This window comes from Rhopalosiphum padi, chromosome 3 (assembly GCF_020882245.1).
Source record: "Rhopalosiphum padi isolate XX-2018 chromosome 3, ASM2088224v1, whole genome shotgun sequence".
NCBI lineage: Eukaryota > Metazoa > Arthropoda > Insecta > Hemiptera > Aphididae > Rhopalosiphum > Rhopalosiphum padi.
In genome coordinates this window covers 27,419,318-27,441,786 of record NC_083599.1, presented here as the reverse complement: position 1 = coordinate 27,441,786, position 22,469 = coordinate 27,419,318, and the positions used below count along the sequence as shown (strand labels likewise).

At 25.0% G+C, this 22,469-nt stretch overlaps 1 protein-coding gene across 1 annotated transcript; it reads left to right on the top strand.

Moving 5' to 3' along the window:
- Nucleotides 1-112: 112 nt before the first annotated feature.
- On the top strand, nucleotides 113-18,253 carry LOC132928033 (CCR4-NOT transcription complex subunit 1-like). Its single transcript, XM_060992589.1, has 42 exons — nucleotides 113-732; nucleotides 2,782-2,997; nucleotides 3,068-3,242; nucleotides 3,309-3,413; nucleotides 3,697-3,857; nucleotides 3,921-4,220; nucleotides 4,287-4,472; nucleotides 4,544-4,671; nucleotides 5,054-5,294; nucleotides 5,451-5,561; nucleotides 5,634-5,792; nucleotides 5,877-5,992; nucleotides 6,276-6,541; nucleotides 6,610-6,825; nucleotides 6,884-7,062; nucleotides 7,135-7,259; nucleotides 7,326-7,518; nucleotides 8,885-9,103; nucleotides 9,177-9,320; nucleotides 9,393-9,572; nucleotides 9,638-9,865; nucleotides 10,195-10,329; nucleotides 10,406-10,562; nucleotides 11,142-11,398; nucleotides 11,616-11,756; nucleotides 11,811-11,966; nucleotides 12,031-12,171; nucleotides 12,264-12,479; nucleotides 12,564-12,761; nucleotides 13,450-13,601; nucleotides 13,665-13,940; nucleotides 14,016-14,121; nucleotides 14,573-14,701; nucleotides 14,765-15,001; nucleotides 15,076-15,222; nucleotides 15,283-15,417; nucleotides 15,523-15,762; nucleotides 15,846-16,001; nucleotides 16,067-16,319; nucleotides 16,585-16,717; nucleotides 16,985-17,119; nucleotides 17,210-18,253. The coding sequence occupies exons 1-42, from the start codon at nucleotides 631-633 to the stop codon at nucleotides 17,292-17,294; spliced, it is 7,335 nt and encodes a 2,444-aa protein (XP_060848572.1). The 5' UTR covers nucleotides 113-630; the 3' UTR covers nucleotides 17,295-18,253.
- Nucleotides 18,254-22,469: the final 4,216 nt, after the last annotated feature.

Here is a 22,469-nt window from a genome sequence, read left to right as displayed (position 1 = left end):
GGAGGTGCGCATGTCATGGACCGCGGTCGTTGTCTCGTCGACGGGGACGTTACCAGATAAGAAGAATGCCAAGCAGCTCTCCGCCGACCTACCGACCTCACACTAGCTCGTCGTCATTTTAGTGTGAGCATTCTCCCCGCCAAACAATATTGTTACTGTTTGAGAAAAAATATACACTGATAACGGCATAACATTATATAATAATATATTATTACAAACGGCCATAATGTTGTTATATACGAATGCCTCGTATGATGTATAATTTTATTATAATGTTTTATGTGCGTGAAATGTGAATTATTTTTCTGAAACATAATTGTATCGTACACTGTTCGGGCAGGCGCAATGCGCACACCTACTCCTCCGTCAACGCCGCGCCGTTGTCTCTCAGTCTCGTCGACCGACGCTTGAATTATACCATCCGCCACCGACGCCATATCGATATGTAAAACTCGCCGGCCGATTGGTCATTTGATCTTCATTCGCCATCGTATTTTCCGATCCCGTAGCGCATTTACGAGCGAGGTGCTCCCGTGCACCAGACAGTTGACAGTGTTGACACTGCGATCACCATTCCGTCGACAAAGAAAGCTTTAGAACATAAGCTTTCGGGTCGGTATTCATGGAACTATGAACCTGGATTCATTGTCATACGCGTTGGCCCAAATCAGTTATCTCGTCAGTAATTTGTCGAAGAAGAACTACAAGCCGAGCGTACAAGAAATATCTGACGTGAGTATAAAGCATGCCGCCGACTGTGTAGAGGGGTACTCACACAGTAACACGCCATTTTCTTCCAAAATTTTCGTATTTCGTTGGTCGTGTTCGTACTTCTCGCAGTACGTATTCCATTCCATACAGACATTCACTCGAATATAACTACAGATAGGTTAGGTTTTTACCCGAAGTTTTGTTTACTACTTTTTAATCTCTATTTTACGATGTCGGCCATATTAATAATATCATTTCTCGTAAAAATCGTAATTTATGTATCGACATTTGAAATTACCTAAACAGTTTTAGTTTTAATATATATGTTTTTATTTTAAATTGTATTAATCATACATAATACTATATTATGTTAAACATTTTTAACTTAGATTATTGATGGGTTTATAAACGTGTTGCCGTCCAAATTTTACTTGTACAATATAGTAGTCAAGTTTTGTTAACTCTAATCTCAAGGGAAATATAAATAAAGTCGAGTTTTGTACATCAAATATAACTGAAAAACAATTCAAGGAACAAGAAAAAAATTTGAGTCATGTGTTATTTTGTTATCGCTATTTAAATGTTTTTAAACTTTATAAAGTGTGGATAATATTAATTTAACGTATTTATGATTTTTTTACATGTACAATGTACATTTCAATGAAGTAAAACCTTTGTACTTCAACTATATTTTATATAACAAATAATAAATATTTTACCTATATTTTTTTATGCTTAACACTAGTAACATAATTATTTATTACATTTTTTAATATTAATTGACAACTAGGGCATAATTAAATAATTTAATAGATAAAAAAAAAACATTTATTATAAGATTTTTGTACAAGATATTACTTGTAAATTATCTACCAATTACATTTATTAATAAGGAAAATATATGCCAATACTTTATGATGAGCTATACTGTAATTAACTATTTTTCTTATTTACCTAAATTAGAACAAGATACCTAAGCTTTTAAATATAATTGTCTTTATGACTAAATATATACCTTTACAATTATACTCTTGGAAAATAAATATTAATAAATTTATTATTTTATGTTAGCTCTTTTAAAGTTGAACAATTTTTTTTCTATTTTAGGTTGTATAACTTTTAATAGATATAATATATAACATTAATTTCATTATTCAGTTAATATGTTAGAATGTTTGTTAGTTAAAACCTTTTTATACTCTCACTCTTATTGATAAATTGAGTTAATTTTTTCACCAGTAAATAAATGAGAATTTAACATCTTTTCAATGCCATCATAAAAATAAACTAATTTAAAACATTTTTAAAAGCATGGTAACAATTCTTGGTACTTTTAACTTTTTTATTGCTTCAAAATTAAGCGACGGCCTAACATTGACAGTCTTGAATCTAAAATCTCAATACGTCACATATATGATTAATGATCTATTTATGAAAAAAGAGTAAATATTTCTTATAATACCTATTTTAAATTGAGTTTATTAAATATTAATCATTTTAGTATGTTTTCTGTCATTGCTATTATTGTCTGTATAGTTTTATATGTGTACCTATCTTATAAACATTATTAACTAATTAAATTAGGTAAATTGTTAAAAAGTCTCATAGTATATATAATATATATATATATTTATAATATTACAATGATCACACACCAAAATATTAAATAAAGGCATTACATTTTTCAATATTTGTGTTTATGTATAAATATAAAATGTTCATTGTTAAGTGTAAAAAATGTATTATTATTACTTACTTTTATTAGAAATTGTTTTAAGGCTTATAAAGAATTTATAGTAACAAAGCAATAAAAACAAGTAACAAATGGTTTTGAGTATGCTAAAACTATGTATGGTATTTCATTTCGTGATTTATATTTTAATATAACCATGTTTCCCTTTATTACATTTAAAAAATTAAAAAATAATTAATTTGTTTGACTTAATTTATATGTGTATCCAAATTATAAATTTTATTTTATTTTAATTATAATGATAAAATGACAATAAATACTGTTGATGGTTTTTTGTATTATATATTATTTATATTTTATTGATTTATACTTTAAAGGTCATTCAATTGCAAGGATTTGAAGCTGACCGACATCTATTACGTTGCCTGTTTTCCCATATCGATTTAAAAGACACCGAAGGACCAAGAAATACATCTCATAAGGATTACTATCAAGCTCAATTATTAGCACACCAGTGTACTACTCTCTTGAATAAACCTTCACTAACTTCAATATTGTGTTTTGCCCTTGATAATCCACTTTTATCTCAAAAAGTATTTATACCATTGTTCTATTAATATTTTTTAATAATTTGATAACTATTTAATTTTTTTTAATTAATAGGCACAAAAACCATCAATACAGCAATTTACACAGTTGAGTAGAATACTGCATTTAAGTCCTGTTCAAGAAGTTGTGTTTGGCCTTGTTTGCTTAGAGTCAACAAATTACTCTACTTACGCTTTACAATTTGTTAAACAGAAGTTACCACTTCTTATTAAAAATTATATCAATTCAGGTACAAAAATAAAATTTATTAATTTATATTAACAATATTTAATAAGAAATTTATTTTAATTTATAGATACTAATTCTAATCAAGTTGTTGAAGGTGGTTTGCATGATTCTAGTCCTGAAGTTCTTCATCTGATTTTGAGCCACGTATTTAATGCTGACGATCAACTATTTGGTGTGTAAATAAATATTTAAAATGTCTTTATTTAAATTAATTATTTTTATTATTTGGCTATTTTATTCTACTAAATTAAATTACATTTGAAGCTCTATAAAAAAAAAAAATTAAGATTTTAACCCTATTTTTAAAAGTCGAATAAAGATTATTAAACAACCAGATTATTTACTTTTATAATAAAATTACTAAATTATTAATATCGTTTTTTAAAAAATATACAATATATTAAAATAAAATAAAAACAAATTTTAATCGATAATTATATTTTTTTTTTTATTAGGGATAAGTAAAGAAGTAAAAAAAGTTTTACTACTGAATCTACGTCGTGATTTTCCACTTGAGGTTGCTCCAGTATTATTAGCACCGTTAATATATTCAGATAAGCCAGACCACCCAATGGATAAAATCAATTCAGATACATCTACTATTCCTAAAATAATGGTAATAACTGTTTTTTATTATTATTTTTTTAAGACATTTAATGTAAATTTGTTGGTTTACTAGGAAACTCCATCATTACCCAATTTAATAATGGAAATGGGCTATTCTGTTTGTTCATCATTGGAAGAATGCCGGAGAAATTTATTATCTGTAACTAATGGATGTATCCCGTCAATAACTTTTGGTCCTGAATCTATTGCTAAAGTAATATCAATGATGATTCGTACACATACCGGGCTAGATTCTCAATTACCCTTACCTTATTGGATAGAAGATGATACTGACCATGATTTAGACAAAAATTTATCTTCAAATTCCATTACATGGAATATTGAAGTGTTTGTTAACACAATCAAAGAATTAGTAATGTTTATTATATTATAATTTCAATAATAAATTATTTTTGTAACATTATTTATTTTATTTTAGAATCCATCATTGTCTTGGATGGACTTAATAAAAGAGCTTGATCATGAACATTTTTATGTTAAGGATAGACAAGGTTTAGTCCTTCTGTTTTTAGCTTTAAGAATTGGTTTAAATTCTCCAGGATACCATATTGAAAACTTTCCTATAAATATGATTTATCGACGCTGGAAAAATTCTGATGCACAGGTTAATTTTTCTTCTGTTAAAATTTACTTTTATGTGTGTTTATAAAACTGATTCATACTTTGTTTTTTCAGATGTCTCTTATTCAACATATATTACGAAGTTCTGATGTGTTTTGTTTTGCTGATTATCCTTATAGATCAGTTTCTATAGATTCTTTAAAAACTATTCCAGATGCAGATAACAAGGACATCAACACTTGGTATAATCTTAATATATAACTCAAAATAAATTAACTAATACATGCTTGAAAAAATGTCAGTTAGTTAAAATTTTGTATGATGTTCTTATATGGGTGCACAAGATTTAGCCAAAAATATAAATTGTATTATGTATAAGCTGGTTTATTTCTGTTATTATTTTTCTTGAATTTGGAATTCCAATCAACTGTAGAACAACTTGTTTGCCATTCGTAGTGTAAAATGTTTGTCTATTGAACATTTAAAAATATATTCATCATTTATAGGTTTTAGTTTGATTATGAAATAGTTCAAAAATAATTTTTATAATTACTTTACCAATTATTGTATCATGAAATAATTTTTAACCTATATTATAATTTTTCTTTACTTTTCTTTTTTTAGGCGTTCAATTGAACTTGTTGACTTATTGCTCTATTTAGCTGAACGAGGTCTTTATTATGAAGTACAAGAATGTTTGAAGTTTCCTGCTCAAAAATGTCCTGATATCTTAGCGCTTGCCTTGATAGAATCTAATGGCCCATTGAATATTGTTAGACATGAAATAATTAGTAGTCTGATGCCAATATTTTTAGGAAATCACAGTAATTCAGCTATAATTTTACATCATGCATGGAATCATCAGGTATTTATCATAGTAAAATGTAATTATTAATTTTAAAACTAGGTATTCAGGTTATTTTTTATATATATTAATTAAAATTTTTAAAATACAATGAATACAAAAATAAATAATTGTTGTACTTTGTATTAAACTAACATTTGTGTATACTTTTTTCAGAATGTTGGACTCAAACATACTTTGGCACAGGCAATGAGTGACTGGTATATGCGAAGTGATTATGACAATGTTAAACTATCTCGGATATTAGATATTGCTCAAGATTTAAAAGTAAGAAAAATTGTTTATTTTTTATGAGATTTAGCTAATTTTATTTATTTTTTATTGATTTATAAATTTCAGGCATTGTCGTTGTTGTTGAGTGTTCAACAATTTCCATTTATTATAGATTTAGCCTGTTTGGCATCTCGACGAGAATATTTAAAATTGGATAAATGGCTGACTGATAAAATTCATGAACAAGGTGAAGGATTCGTATCAGCTTGTGTTAAATTTGTACAGGTGTGTTTTTCATAGTATACTATAATTATTGTATATTTAATAATTAAGTAATTATAAACATTTAACCAATTTTATCATAACTAGAAACGTTATCCTCAACTATGTGGATCATCAGCTAAAGAAGAAAATACATCAAAATATACTCCTTTATCATCAGAAACTCTACTTATAATTTTAAATTGCTTACGTAACATAACTGGGTAAGTTAAAACTACACTCTCTTTAGATTCTTACAATTAAATTAAATTTAATTATAAATAATATTTCATATGTATATAAAGTAATTGCAAATTGGAAAGATTCTTAGAGTTTTATTTAAATTGAACTTTATAAGTTTAAATGTATAGATTTCTTCTGTGTTTTATAAAAATATTATTATTTTGATTAGAAATGAAGTACAAAATATATATCTTAATTTATATAACTTATTTTATTTTTGAGATTGTAATTATCTTATTTGATAACTATTTGTTTGAATTACAGAACAGTTTCACAAGAACTTACAGAAACAATTATTCAAATGGTTACAAATTATACCAATATTTACATGCCAAAAACACCATCAATTCGTGTAAACCCTGCTGCTCCACCCACTCCTATTTTTCGTCCTACACATCAAAGACCAATTGGTCAAATAGAAGGCCCAGCACTTCAAGTTATGGTTGACCAGCTTACTGGGCTTGCCACTAGTTTGGCTAGCCTTGGATTGAATCCTACTACTCAAAATACTTCTACATTTACATTACCTGGTTGCTATATATTATTTTTTAGTTACAAATTTTACATTATTTTAAAACATTTTGCTATTAATATTCAGGGTCTTTGGGGCAATTGGTTCAAACGCCTGGGTCACCTTCTCGAAGTCTAGTTAGTAATGTATCTGGACTAGGAGGTTTTTCCATTATGACACCTTCAACTATAAATGCTCCCGGTCCAAATATATCAAGTCAATTATCTGGTTCATCCAATATGTTAAGCCGTTTACCACAACAACAAGTTTTGCCATCAGTGATTGGCAAATCTAATCACATAAGTATTAAATATTTAATTAATTTTAATAATAATCAATCATATATAAATTTTATTTTTAGTTGATAACAGTTTATTTATGGATGGTAATATGCCAGTTTCCGTTCCCAAAGATATTGAGGATGAAGCAAATAGTTATTTTCAGCGTATTTACAACTTGGCACCTCATAACTCGTTATCTATAGATGAAGTACTTGAAACTCTTAAAAGATTTCAAGAATCACCTGTTAAGCGTGAAAGGGTTATTATTCTTCCATTTAATACTGTGTATATTTTATTTTAAAATATAAATTGAAAACTTTTTAAATTATAGGAAGTATTTTGTTGTATGCTTCGAAATTTATTTGAAGAGTACAGATTTTTTCCGGCGTATCCTGAAAAAGAGCTCATTACAACAGCTCATCTATTTGGTGGTATTATCGAACACAATCTTGTTTCGTAAGTTATTAGACATTTTTCTTTTTAATGTAAAAAATACACTAATTATGTATATTATTTTTAAAGAAATTATAAAGCTTTGGGACTGGCACTTCGTTTCATTTTGGATGCTCTTAAGAAAAGCCCCAATTCCAAAATGTATAATTTTGGGATAACTGCGTTGGACCGTTTTAAGAACCGTTTAAAAGATTATCATCAATATTGTTCTCATATAACAGCAATTCCTCATTTTCATCAATTCCCTCAACATCTTATTGAAGTATGTTAAAATATAATTTTAATAATATATTATAATAAAGTACATGTATTTATAAATAATAAGTAATATCAAATATTTAAAAAAAAATTTAATAGCAATTTTTTAGTAATGGTTATTTAATATAAATAATTACAATCTGTTTATTAACTCTTATAAAGACCTGAGATAAAAAAAAAATCAATAAATAATATCTACCTCCTAAATATTGATTAATATTATCTTTAAATAACATGTTGCAATTTAATAATCTTAAAAATAAATTAATTTTAAAAACATTACATGTTTTGAATTTACTTTTAATATCAAATAATGAATGTTAAATAAATAAATTATTATTATTATTTTGATTGAAGGAAAAAATGACTTAATATTTTATTAATTATGAGAAAATGTATTATTTTTAAGTTTTTAGACAAATTTCAATTTTTGATTTTATTAACCTTTGACATATTGTTGTTGTCACGAAAAAATTATCCTAATAAAAAATAAATCAACTAAAAACAATTTATAATTTAAATACTTAAATTAAATTAATAATTAATTTTTTAAGTTTAAAAAAAACAAGGTTTAAGAATTTTATAAATATCCTGCCAGCTATTTAGAAATTAAAATATTTAATTTATTTAGGGTTCTACCCATAAGTATATATGAGATTACTAAATTTTTTAAAACTATATTTAGAAGTAAAGTTTACTATTCAAAGTATCTATTGAAACTCAGAATTTGTTCAGAGTGAGTTTTCTTAACTTATTCATATTTATGTGAATATTTAAAAAAGAAAAAATATACGATATTTAATACTTAAAATTATTTATGTATAAAATAAAGGTGAAAATAATTGATTCAATTACAAGAATGTTGAAAATTATATTATCTAAAAATATAATAAAAATTATTAATTTTTAATAACTATAATTTATTAAACATAACATTTTTTAAATTTAAATTACCTTATAGATGTAATCATGGTACTACACTTTACCTCTCTTCTTTGATATTTGTGTAAAAATGCTTTAATATTAATACATTTTTCCTCAAAAATATGTTCAATAGATATAACTAAAATTGCTATAAAATTAATACCTTAAATAGCTATTCTCCATATACAACCTACATTCAATATCATCTATTATGACATATTTAGTAAAATGATACTCATTTAAAATACTTAAAAGTTCTCTATATTTACACATGATAACTACAGCTTATATGATATTAAATTATATTTCAGTTATCATGCTTATAACAATTTTTTTTTTGACTGGCCCTTTGCTTACCTTTACATATGATACTGATTGTAGTTGTAAAAAAAAACTTATTATATGTTACATTTAGGAAATAATACATATTTATTTTTTTATTGTAGTTTGTGGAGTATGGAAAAACTTCACTAGAGCCACCAACCACTTCTCGAATCCCAGATTTAGTCGGAATTAGTAACAATACAATTCCACCAGGAACATTTATACCAAGCTTACATAATATATTTAAAGCTCAAAGTATTACTACTACTACTACGACTACTACTCCTATGACATGTACATCATCTAAACTTGTAACCACAAACTCTCTTTTAACATCTAGAGTAAGTTTCCTTAAAAATATCTCACATAATATTATTTTATTAAACATTATTTTATTTTCTATTATATTCGCAGCCTTCAATTGCAAATACTACAAACATTGATACTTTATTAGTTGCAACTGAAAAAGATGATAAATTAATTGTACCGCCGGAAAATCTACAAGACAAGATAGCTTTCATTTTTAATAATTTAAGCCAAATTAATCTACAAACTAAGGTATAATCAAAACTTTCGTGCATAATTAAACTATATAATACAATATGATGAATAATAATATTTGTATTACAGTGCGACGAAATTAGAGAAATCATCAACAATGATTATTTACAGTGGCTTTCTCAATATTTAGTCATGAAACGAGTTAGCATCGAGTATAACTTCCATTCATTATACTCCAATTTCTTAGACTGTTTAAATAATGACAAATTAAATTATTTGATTAATTTGGAAACATTTAGAAATATCAGAGTTAGTATTTATAACATTGTGTGTTCATAAATAATTTGTAATTCAATTTATTTTTTATGTTTTAGATATTATTAAAAAGTGACAAAGGAATGGACAATTTTTCTGATAGATCGTTATTAAAAAATTTAGGCCACTGGCTTGGTATGATAACTTTAGCCAAGAATAAACCTCTTATACTTGATGATATTGATCTCAAAATGCTATTGGTGGAGGCTTATAACAAAGGACATCAAGAATTACTTTTTACAGTTCCATTTATTGCTAAAGTCCTTGAGTCTTGTGCTAAAAGTAGGGTATGTATCAAATGATGAACTTATTAATTACTTTTTTTGTTTTTTAAACTTTAAAAATAAAACTTTCTCTATCAAATTTGGTTTTTATAATATTATCATAATATATTATATGTTTAATATTTAATATTCTTACTTGTGAAGACACTTATTGTATAAAAATCATCAAATCAGTTAATAAAAAAAATGTTAAATTAAACTTTAGTGTATTTATCTATATTATTTTTTCTAAATTCATTCAATAAATCAATTAGATTTCAATATTCCTTCTACTGTTTTATGACTCATTACATAGTTTTTAAACAAATTTTATAAATAATATTATTATTTAGGTATTTAAACCAAGAAATCCATGGACAATGTCTCTGATGAATTGTTTAGCTGAACTTCATCAAGAGCCCGAATTGAAATTGACATTAAAATTTGAAGTTGAAGTATTATGTAAAGCGTTAAACATTGATATACAAGTAATTTCAATTTCAATGATTTAACATAATATTTAATGTTTGTTGAAATAAATTTAATTATTAATTTATATTTCAGGATTTAAAACCAGGATATGTACTTAAAAATCCGGAAATAGCGAAAAATTTAATACCACAGCTTTCCGATGATGAAAATTCTAAACCACAAATTCATTGTGTTTTAGATCTACCTAAACCAGTAACAACTTCTCAGCAGCATACTTCTATTTATCAAAGTAATTATATTTTTGTAAAGAAATTAATCTATGATCATTGAAAAATTAGTAGTTAAGTATGATAAATGCATATATTTTAATTTTATAATAAACTTTGGTTTCTTAAGTTAATCTTAAGTACAATTGTATATGTAAACGAGTTAAATCAATTTAAATATTTTTAGCTCACTTAAAAATAAAAATATAAAAACACACCTTTATGTTTGATAATTTATCTTAACTTACTAATTTGTTAAATACTTGTATTTTTAATTAACACTTTTTCAATTATCTTGAGACTTATCATTTAGCATCTTATACTTTAAATAACAATTTATTAAAATAATACTATAACTTAAATACTATACTTTAAAATGTACTGCCTTTGCCACTTTTAACATTAAAAATATAAAAATCTTCATTTAATTGTAAGCTAAATTCACTGTCATCAAGATGTATTCATATATTTTTATATTGTCTAAATAAGAGTATCGGGTTTCTAATTTTTATATTTTGCTATAATTATCTAGAAGTTATATTTATTTTTATTGTTTTCAAACAAATTTTTAAATTGAACAATTTGATTTTTTTTTTTGTTAGCAATCTCTTCTCAACAACATAATATGATCTCAACAATTTCATCAATGAATTCCAATAGTCGGTTTAACGATGAACTAGTTGGTCATGTAGTGTCCGCAGGTGGTGTTACGTCTATGTCATCGAATGGGTGTATTGGTATAAGTGGTATGACAGAAATGTCTCCTACTTTACCTTCATTCGAGCCGAAGTATAACTACGTAACTTTTAATGCAGCAAATTCAACACAAATTATGTCTATGATAGTCATAAATTCTCAAGTAAGTATTTTCTAAAAAAGTGTATATAAAACATTTATATCATATTATAATAATGATATTTTAGATTGTGCTTTGTTTTTGATATATTTCTATATGTGCTTAAAATGTTATTATTTTTAAAATATCTTAATTTTCTTGTTAAATTACTATTACATTCAATATTTAAAAAATACTTATTGAACATACTGCTCATTCCCATACAATTTCTATTTTTTAGATTCCATTATTTGTTAATCATCCAGCATTAAAGAACTATGTACAAGCTGTTATTGAACGTTCAATTCAAGATTGGTTAAATCCTGTTGTGGATAGATCAGTCAAAGTAGCAGCTACTACAACAGAAAATATTGTCAAAAAAGTATGTCCATTTATTAATGTTATAACAAATAACTTAATATAAAATAATTTTTAGGATTTTGGTATGGACCCAGATGAATCTCATTTGCGAAAAGCAGCCCATTGTATGGTTAGGAATTTAACTTCTGGCTTAGCAATGATAACATGCCGAGAACAAGTTGTTCAATTATTAACATCCAACTTAAAACAACATTTTTTAAGTGTTTTAATGGTATGCATAACAATAATGATTTAAACAATTTCAAATTTTTTAACTTTTTTCATATCAAATTTAGACGCCTACCCCAAATCAAAAAGAAATGATAGATCAGGCTTGTACAATGTGTGCAAATGATAATTTGGAGTTAGCTTGTGCATTTGTACAGAAAACTGCTACTGAAAAAGCAGTTATCGAAATTGATAAATATTTGAAAACTGTAAGTACTATTTATATTAATTTAAAATTAGGACAACTTATATTTTTAAAAGTAATAATAATTTAAATTTTTTATTTTTGTCAATTATATAGGAATTTGAAAGACGTAATGTATCGAGAATGGAAGGACGTCGTTATTGTGATCCAATGGTTATGAGTGGTCAAGCTGAATATCTTCCTGACTCTCTGCGTAACAAAATAGGATTGCCATTACCTCAAATGATTGGCATTTATGAAGAATTTGCTAGAAACATCCCTGGATTCTTACCACTTGACAGAGAAGCCGTATCGTTATTTATGCCAAAAACTGTAACATTTTTTTTTATTAAATTTACAATTTTAAATTGATTGTATAATTTTAACTTATTATGGTTTTGTTTTTGTTTTAATTAGACAATCCAACTTGACGAAATGACGGTTTTATATGAAAAAATTATAAATGATATTGAAGTGCTTCTACAACTATACATGAGCAATCAAAGGCTGATGAGCAATACAACTCAACCAGCAAATCTTCATAGTGTATTAGAAGCTATGGTTTCTTTAAGGAGATCTCGTGATATTGTTAATGCAACAAATATTATCCACAAAGTAAAGTATAAAAATGACACATAGTATAAATATATTGTATAGTGAATTTTTGTTTTATTAATATTATTTTTTATAATTAAGTTAACAAAAATATTGAATATTTTGTTAAATTATAAATTGTTTTTTTACACAACAATTATTAAATTTAGTTTCTGCCAAAATGTACAAATATAAATACATTTAATGAATCATTTCTTATTTAACGGTTATTTTCTAAGTATGAAGAATTTAATTAGTTGGTTTTTTATTACAACTCATAAATATTTGAATTCTAGTAAATAAATAAATTATTTTTGTAAGACTTAAAATTGTTTTGTGACTTAAGTTTATTATTATGGTTGGTATTCTCTAATGATCTTTTTTGTATTGTAGTTAGATAAGAAGAGACTTCATTAATTTAGACTCTGGGTAAAATGTGGTAGATATTAATAATCAAGTTTTTTTAATAAAACTACAGTATATTATATAATTAATTAATACTAAAAGTTAAAAAATAATAATATTCTTAATTAATTTTTTTTTTTTTTTAATGTAAAATACTAGTTAAATAAGTATTAAAGTATTGAAAATCTGGCCCAGATATAAGATAGCAATTTTGTTTATATTGGCTGAAACTCTTTATTTAACCTATAGTGTATAGTGTAGTAATATTCTTGAAATTAATAGAACCTAATATATTTTTTATTAGATTGTTGAAAGTTTCCTCGAAGGACTTTGTCCACCTGCTAACCAAGATTTGGATATGAGTATTAGATTCCGTGACGTGCATCTTAATATTATTAGAGCTTTCCAAGATCCACGTGCTTACAATATTCAATGGACTAATAAAATACTAACCAAGTATTTTAATTTAAAATATTAAAGTTTATGAATTTATTATAATTTGTTTATTTTGTTTTTTAGGGCCGTTGTAGAATCTAGAGAAGAAATACGTTTTAATATTGAAGCTATTGATATATTTATTCGTGCCGGAATGTTGAACATTGGCATATATGATATGCATTTAGCTATGTCCATGGATAATGGTACCAATTATGTATCCATAGTTTATGTAAAACAGTTTTTGCAGCATTATTTAATAGATAATAGATCTAATTCACCAATTAATGAAAGTCATTTTCAAGCCACAATTGAAGCATTAAATACTATTGTACTTAGCGGACGTCCTATTCCAGATGGGTATATTTTCATATTTTGTTATTTTGTTTTATTTCCGATTTTGAATTGTTTCTGAGTTTTAAATTTATCTTATAGCTTAACAGTTCTTTTGGAAATGATAAGACCATCACAGACAGATAATAGTCTTGTAAATCAATTGGTAGGCAGTACATCTACCAGTACAACGCATAGCTTATTACAAGTGAGATTTTAATGACAAATAAAAATAAGATAAAATAATGAATTTAATAAATATTTCTTTAAGGTCTTTTACTAAAAGATTATTTAAGTTACCTAAAATTTGAAATATATACATTAAAATAATTGAACAGTAAATGTATTTATTCAAAACTCTTAAATTTGCTTTTGCTTTTACTAATTTATTATTAATACTTTTTGAAATATTTGTTTTCTCTAAATAAAAGTTTTTCGGGCAAAACATCTTATAGTGGAAATGTTTTTAGTATCAATCTTATTTGATTTAAGTAAATTTAATAAATACTAATAATAGTAATAATATTTTTAACCAAGTTAAATCAACTAATATTTTCCAAGTGATTTTTTGTGTTTCATAGTTTTTTAATCTTATTTATATGATATCAAACCTAATTATTTGTTATTTTGAAGAATTAACATTATTAATTAATTTTTAGGGTAGAGACTATGATGATCCTCCAGGTTTGTTAGAAAAAACTGAATTTTTATTGAAAGAATGGTTGACTATTTATAATACAGCTCCTAATAGAGATCCTAGCAAAACATTTAGCAGTTATATTCAACAAGTTTGTTAACTTTTAAAAATTATTTATTTAATATTTGTTAATAATATTTTATGATTTTTGTAGATGAATGTTCAAGGAATTTTGAAATCTGATGATATTATAACTCGTTTCTTCCGCCTCAGTACCCAAATGATGGTAGAGTTATGTTATAGACAAATACCTGATCAAACACAATCTCCTTCTACTATACGAGCTAAACTTTTTCATACTATTGATGCTTATGTTAAACTCATAGTACTATTAATTAAACATTCGGGTGATGCAAATGCTGTTACTACAAAAACCAACCTTTTGAACAAGGTATAATAATTGTTTATATATAAGTAACATGATTATTATTTTATTTCTATTTTACTAATTTAAATAATTTATAGGTCCTAGGGATTGTGGTAGGTGTCTTACTCCAAGATCATGATGTTCAAGCAACAGATTTTCATCAATTACCATATCATAGAATTTTGATAACACTATTTCTTGACTTGAATGCTCCTGATCCGGTACTTGAATCAATCAACTATCCTGTAAGTTTAAAGATATGCTTAGAAAAATATTAAGTTAATAATAATTATGTTTATTACTAGATACTTGCTGTTTTTTGCCATACTTTTCATCTTCTCCGCCCAAGAAAAGTTCCAGGTTTCACATATGCATGGCTGGAGCTTATATCTCATCGTATATTTATTGGTCGCCTTTTAGGATTAAATTCTCAACAAAAAGTAAATTTAAATAAAAATAAAAATAAAAAAAATAGAATTGAATAACTGTTTTATTTTTGTATATTGCTATACATATTATATGTAAGACTTATATTGTTATACTAGCGTTCATACGAACAAACGTCAACTAATGATCTTCAAGGCTGGAATTTCTATGCTCAACTATTAGTTGACTTATTTAAATATTTGGCACCATTTTTACGTAATGCTGAACTTGCCAAACCTGTTCATTTGCTGTACAAAGGAACATTGAGAGTGCTTCTAATATTGCTACACGACTTTCCAGAATTCTTGTGCGAGTATCATTATGGTTTTTGTGATGTAATACCTCCGAATTGCATTCAAGTATGTTACAATATATTAAATATTATAGAAGTTAATAACATACTATTAAATAACAATATATTTTTTTTTTTTTTTATATATAGATGAGAAATCTAATATTATCCGCTTTTCCACGTAACATGCGTCTTCCAGACCCATTTACACCAAATCTAAAAGTTGATGTTCTTCAAGAAATATCTGTAGCGCCAAAAATTAGCCCAGACTTCCAGAGTTTTATTCAGCCTATTAGTTTTAAAAAAGTAATTGAATATAAAAAAAAAATTTAACTATCAATTTTTAATTAAAATATTTAATTTTTATTTAGGATTTAGACTTGTATTTGAAAACTCGATCACCAGTGACATTTTTGTCTGAAATCCGAACTACTATGCAACAAAGTTGTTGTGAACCAGGCATGCGCTATGATCTATCACTTTTAAATGCCATTGTTTTGTATGTTGGAACTCAAGCCATACAGCAAATACGCAGCAAAGGCTTAGTACCAAATACTTCTACAATTACTCATTCCGCTCACATGGATATATTTCAAAATTTATCTGTTGATCTCGATACAGAAGGTTAATTTACTTTGATTACATATCTATTAATAAGCCCTGAGATAATAACAATTACCTATTTTAAAAGAATTTATTTGAAGCTGCAATAGTAAAAAATTAATTAAGAAATATCTTGTTTGTCAAAACCCACACATTAAAAATTATTGTAGAAACATAAAGTTTTAAACATTTTAAAAAAGTTTTCTAAATTTAAAACGATAATCTGACATCTAAATTTGAACTTTATATATCACACTAAAGTAATATTTAAATAATTTTGTTTTAGGTCGTTATTTGTTTTTGAATGCAATTGCTAATCAATTGCGTTACCCAAATAGCCATACACATTATTTTAGCTGTACTCTTCTATACCTATTTGCTGAAGCGAATAGTGAAATCATTCAAGAACAAATAACAAGGTTAGTATTCTATAGTTGTATAATATTTTCAGTACATAATTTTATTATATTCAACTAATTAGTTGAAAAATTCAATCCATTAATTTTAATAACTATTTTATTAGTTTTTTGTATATATTATTCAAAATATGTTCTCTTCAAACATTATTTTTTTTGGTAATAGTTTGTATTCATATATGTTTTATATATAAAAACTGATTTTATGAACATTTTGTATTATTAACTATCAATAATATTTTATAATATTCTTTTAAAATCTACTTCTAGAGTTCTTTTGGAGAGATTAATCGTGAACCGGCCACATCCCTGGGGTTTATTAATAACATTCATTGAATTGATTAAAAATCCAGCTTATAAGTTTTGGACTCATGAATTTGTACACTGTGCGCCTGAAATTGAGAAGTAAGCTATTACTTTATAAAATTGATCTCAATTTTTTAAATACTTTTTTGTATTAAAATGTATCATAATACCTCTTATTTGATTTTTTAGACTTTTTGAGTCTGTGGCCCGTTCATGTATGGTTCCTAAACAACCTACTACTTCAATGGACGATGAAAACTTACCAAACATATGAACAGAAATCATAAATATACTGCAGAATATTTAGTATAAGTTAACTCTTAGTTTTATAAGATAATGTCGAACCAAAATTGAGATATTTCAGTGTTCACAAAAAAGTAACAAAATTTTAGTGTGTGGTCCATAAATATATTTAATTTAATTATTGTTTATACATAATATATATTTATTGGCACTGATTCGATTTCCCTAATTTTAAGGTTTATATTAAGTGATTACTGATTACCAATAATATACTACTTTTATTGAGTTAAAATATAATTATTGTGACAACTGATAAGTACAATAATAATTATACATTATTATAAGAAAGTAATAAGAACAAATATTAAACCCATTTCTAGTATTATTTTCTTCAGATAAATATTAGTTAACTACATTAATGTTTACTAATATTTCTTGCATTTCTAAATTAATTTATTATTATTTTATCATAGTTTTTACATGTTTGTATTTAACTGGCTTTAATATATGATAATTTTAATAATAAAAATTATTAATATTTAATACAGAATGATATTCGTTTAGTTTTATTTGGCTTTAAATTTTTCTATAATTGGTTTTAAATAATTTTTTTTTATAACAACAATAAATATTACTCAAATACACATAAACTAAAAATATAAATATTAACTAGTTAAATTATGGGTAATATTTGTTTTTAAATCACTTAGGTGAATTTTATTATTTGTGTTCTCAAAATAAAATTACCATATTAATTATTTTTTTTTTACTATTAGTGTTAAATACATTTATTTCATAGTTAAATATCATTTATTAGATTATTTTTTTTTAGATTTTATATTTATTCATTATTGTGACATGTTAATTAAAAATAGATATATTAAATTCAATGATCATACAACATGTTCATTGATTTAAATTTATTTGTAGAACAATTTTACTATTAATATTATAATTGATGTGTATAATAAAAAAATAATAATTATAAAATGTGTTGGTTTATATGATCTTCTAAGCTTTAAAATTATTGGAAACATATTCATTTTATAATAGGGACCTAAATGGCTGACAAAATTGCACCTATTAAAAATTATGTGCTTTAAATTATTTGATATAAGCACAATTTTTTTTTTTTAATTTTATTTAAATTAAATCTGTGTTCTGATATAATTTTTAAATATTGATTATTTATTTAATGGGGGCTTCTTTTGGAAAACTAAATGTTCAATTAAAAATTAATTTTGATAACAGCTGAGCTAAATTATTTTTACAAAAATATAATTTGATTTTTCTAGTTAATATGTGTAATTTTATCATACTTTAAGTTTAAATTGGTTCAAATTAATAACTTTTATGCTTCTTTTAAGAACAAAATACTAATTTTTATAACCATTAAATGTAATGACATATGAATATGTATGGCGAAATGGGAATACACAAAAGTGACAATTACTAGAAAAATAGTGTTTATGAATTATGAAATACACCATAGAAAAGTCATACTTCTTACTTTTAACTTCCATAATATAATTTTGAAAAAAGATAATGTTTTTATTTAGCTTTTTAATTTATATCGATTGTTTATAATTAAACTACAAGATAAAACCCAGTAATACATGTATGGTAAAAATAAACAAGAAGATATTAAACATTAAATAATGAATACAATGTAAAAATTTTGACAGTCGGTAATATGTAAAAATTATATGCAAAAATAAAATTATCATACTACTTTTTTAGAAATTTATTAGCTGCACATTAAATTGGTACATAGGTATTTTGTAGATCGATTATTGGATCAAACAACTTTCAGTAACAAGCTCACCACTCGCTTAAATCACATATTGGGCTAATGATAATTACTCAATAAAATATCATCAATAACGTATTGATATTATAAAAATATAGGCAAGTAAACATAATGTTTAATTCGACTGGTTTTATTGCATAGGTAACTATAGTCTATAATACTCGTAAATACAATTATATGGTAATGCGTACTTCATCTACAATTTATATCATGATAAAAATATAATAAATAAATTACAATATTGTATCAACTGTTTGCTTATAATATAATATTTATCCCAAGGGTATCCGAGGCGAATAGTTTTTTTATCATCAATAGGTACTTGCTTCATACCTCGTGAATTATTGGGATTTTGATAATTATTGTTTTCCAAAAGAATTTTATTCAGGTCTTATTAGAATTATCGATTTTTATCTCGCTAAATAACGTTAGAAAAAAATCATTTCACAATACTCGACAATTTATTTATTTAAAATAGTTATTTTTAATGCAATGTGCCAATGTCCATTGCGAGACTTTATAAAATCTGCATCTTTCAAATAAAAAAATTATTATCTCAATCCGACTTGATATTTCACGAAGAGTGAAATGTTTTCCCGTGAGTGATATTATAGACCTATAGTAGTTGTACTAAAACCACGTTTTGATGGCTAACACCCTAAAATGGGTGCAAATGGAAATAATACATAACAGGTTTATCAACAATGATTAAAATGATAGTTAATTGTTTTGAAGTTTTGATACCTAGATTCAAATCGCCGTAAAATGACAACCGTGTGACATTTTGGATAGGCAACTAAAAGTGCACCATGGTATTGGGCTTTAGGGCTTAGGTTATTCTAACGGAATCTCAAATCAATAATTTAAATATTATATACATATATTTATTTTTCATTAAAGTGATTGCAAACGGTCAGTTATTTTCATCAAAATAATTGAATTAAAAAAATACAATAATATACATAAATATTGTATATCCTAAAGAATAACGTTTTTGAATAATAACAAAATAATGAATATCGTTATTCATAGTTAAAATATGTAATTTCGTCCAAATTAAACTTATTATACCTAATATGAAAAATAAAAAATAATTTAATTTAATTCTATTAAATTTTCAAGCCTTAGCCATAAAAATTGCATATTTTATAAATTTTCAACTGCAAAACAATTTGCAAATTTTTAAGATTTTGACAATTTTTGTCAAAACTTAAACTTTATATGCGTAAGATAAAAAATTGTGCCTGTGTATTTTAAATATATTTACATATCTGTTATAATAACTTATGTGGGGCTAGTATTAATATATATTCAAGCTTTTAAACCGAGTGAACAAATTTCTATCAACACTTTTTGAAATAAAACTAAAAAAGTTTAAAACTTTCTATTAATTATATAATTAACTCAAAATATATTGAAAATTTAAAAAAAAAATGATCATATATTAACATTTTATAAAAATTTCAAGTATCTACAGTTATCCGTTTTTGAGCTACATAAAAAAAAAACTAGATTTGCATAAAAATGTCTGTTTTATCTGAACTTTTTTTTTGTTTTTCCCGGTTATTTAAAAAAATATTTTTTACACCTCTAAAATAAAAACCACCTTCAAAACTTGTTTAAAATTTAAAAGAAATATTGTTTATAGATACAAAAATAATGCACATTATAGAAAATTCAAATAATTCAATACATTCATCGCCCTGCTCAGGACCTAAATAAAAAATATCTTTAAATTGCACAAAAAGTGCCAAAATGTTTATATTATATAATATAGTAAATACTAATAAAAATATGTAATTAAAATCTCAAGTTTTTTTCGAAATGCAACAAAACTGATTCTGCATAAATATTCCGATTTATCAATTTTTTTTTCTCGGGTGAGGTTTTTTTTGGTTTCTTTAAAATTTAAATTATATTAAATTATCTACCAGAAACAACTCGAAGTCCAAGATCGAAGAATTTTTTTCTATGTGTAGGTATACCGACAGAAAAAAATGTTTAAAAAAATACACGTGTTGGTGTCTAAAATAAAAATTATTGTTTGCACAATAACGCCTATAATAAAATCGTCACAGATTTCTGAGAGCGTCTTTTAATCACTTAGGGGATTAACTATATACCTAATACTTACATTTATTATGGTCTATTATAACTATTAACTTATCATCAAAATGTTTGACTGTTAATAATGGACACCGTTAAGTATGATAGATACCTATACTTAAATTCGATGTATATGTCGCAATATAAATAAAAAAACATGCAATATGTGTTTTTATTTTTACCAAGCTTTAATAATTATCCTAGAAAAATAACTAGCAGATATTTCACAACTATTATAAATTTATAGATAAAATTTTTTTCCATAAATAAAATTCTGTACCTACCTATGTTGTGCGCTTAAGCATCAAGTAAATTATCAACAATATATAGTATTCATAATAATAGTTTCTAATGGGATGACTGGATGAACTGATCGACCATCGGTGCAGTTCGTCGGAATTGTGATTCAAGGCTATAAAAATATAATATCTAGAAACATAAGGTTGCCAGTAAGTTTTTATTAATTATACTAATAATAGCATAGATTTAACATAATTTAATACTCTTTGTTTAATATCATACATACCTATGCAACTTTTTGTTGACGCTATTTTTTTTATTATTACACAATAGGTATACGCAATTGTAGCGATTGGATAGTCAAATAGTGGAGATGTGATGTAATTAAAATAATCAGAGAATAGAGCTAATAAAAGGATAATTTACTCGAAAAAATGTGCTATTTGTTATCGAAAAATTGTTTAATGGCCACAACAACTTTTAACAGTAGTCAATTGTTCGGACTGTTCGAAGTCAATTTACTTTTTTAGTATTTCTTAAAGAAGTCTCAAAATTATAAATATAAATTGTAGATAATTTCTGGATATGTGCCTGTACGACCAAAAATATTATTGATTGCATTCACTCACGCTAGTATCCGAAATTAATGACTGTATTGCAATTTGCAATAGACAACAGCGATACTATACGTTTGATTAGGTCTTTGACTTAGGCCGGAGACATAATATATAGTTTCAGATCAGTTGAAATTACACGATTCAACGGATCGGCCATATTTTTATACGCTTTGTTATTTTGAATATTATTAAAATAATTATTTTACTTAGTATTCAAAATGTGTGATTTAATATTTTATGAAAAAGGCAAATTATTTTGAGTGGCGAATACGCTAATACAGTAGGTATGTTTAGTCAGTTAAAATATAACGAAATATTACAAGATGTCAAACAGTTAAAAAGTGAATCAAAGATTCAAAGTTAAAAGTTTAAAACCAAATGACTACAAATTATTAAAGTGCTATTATATAATCACTGGAATTAATTTTGAAAA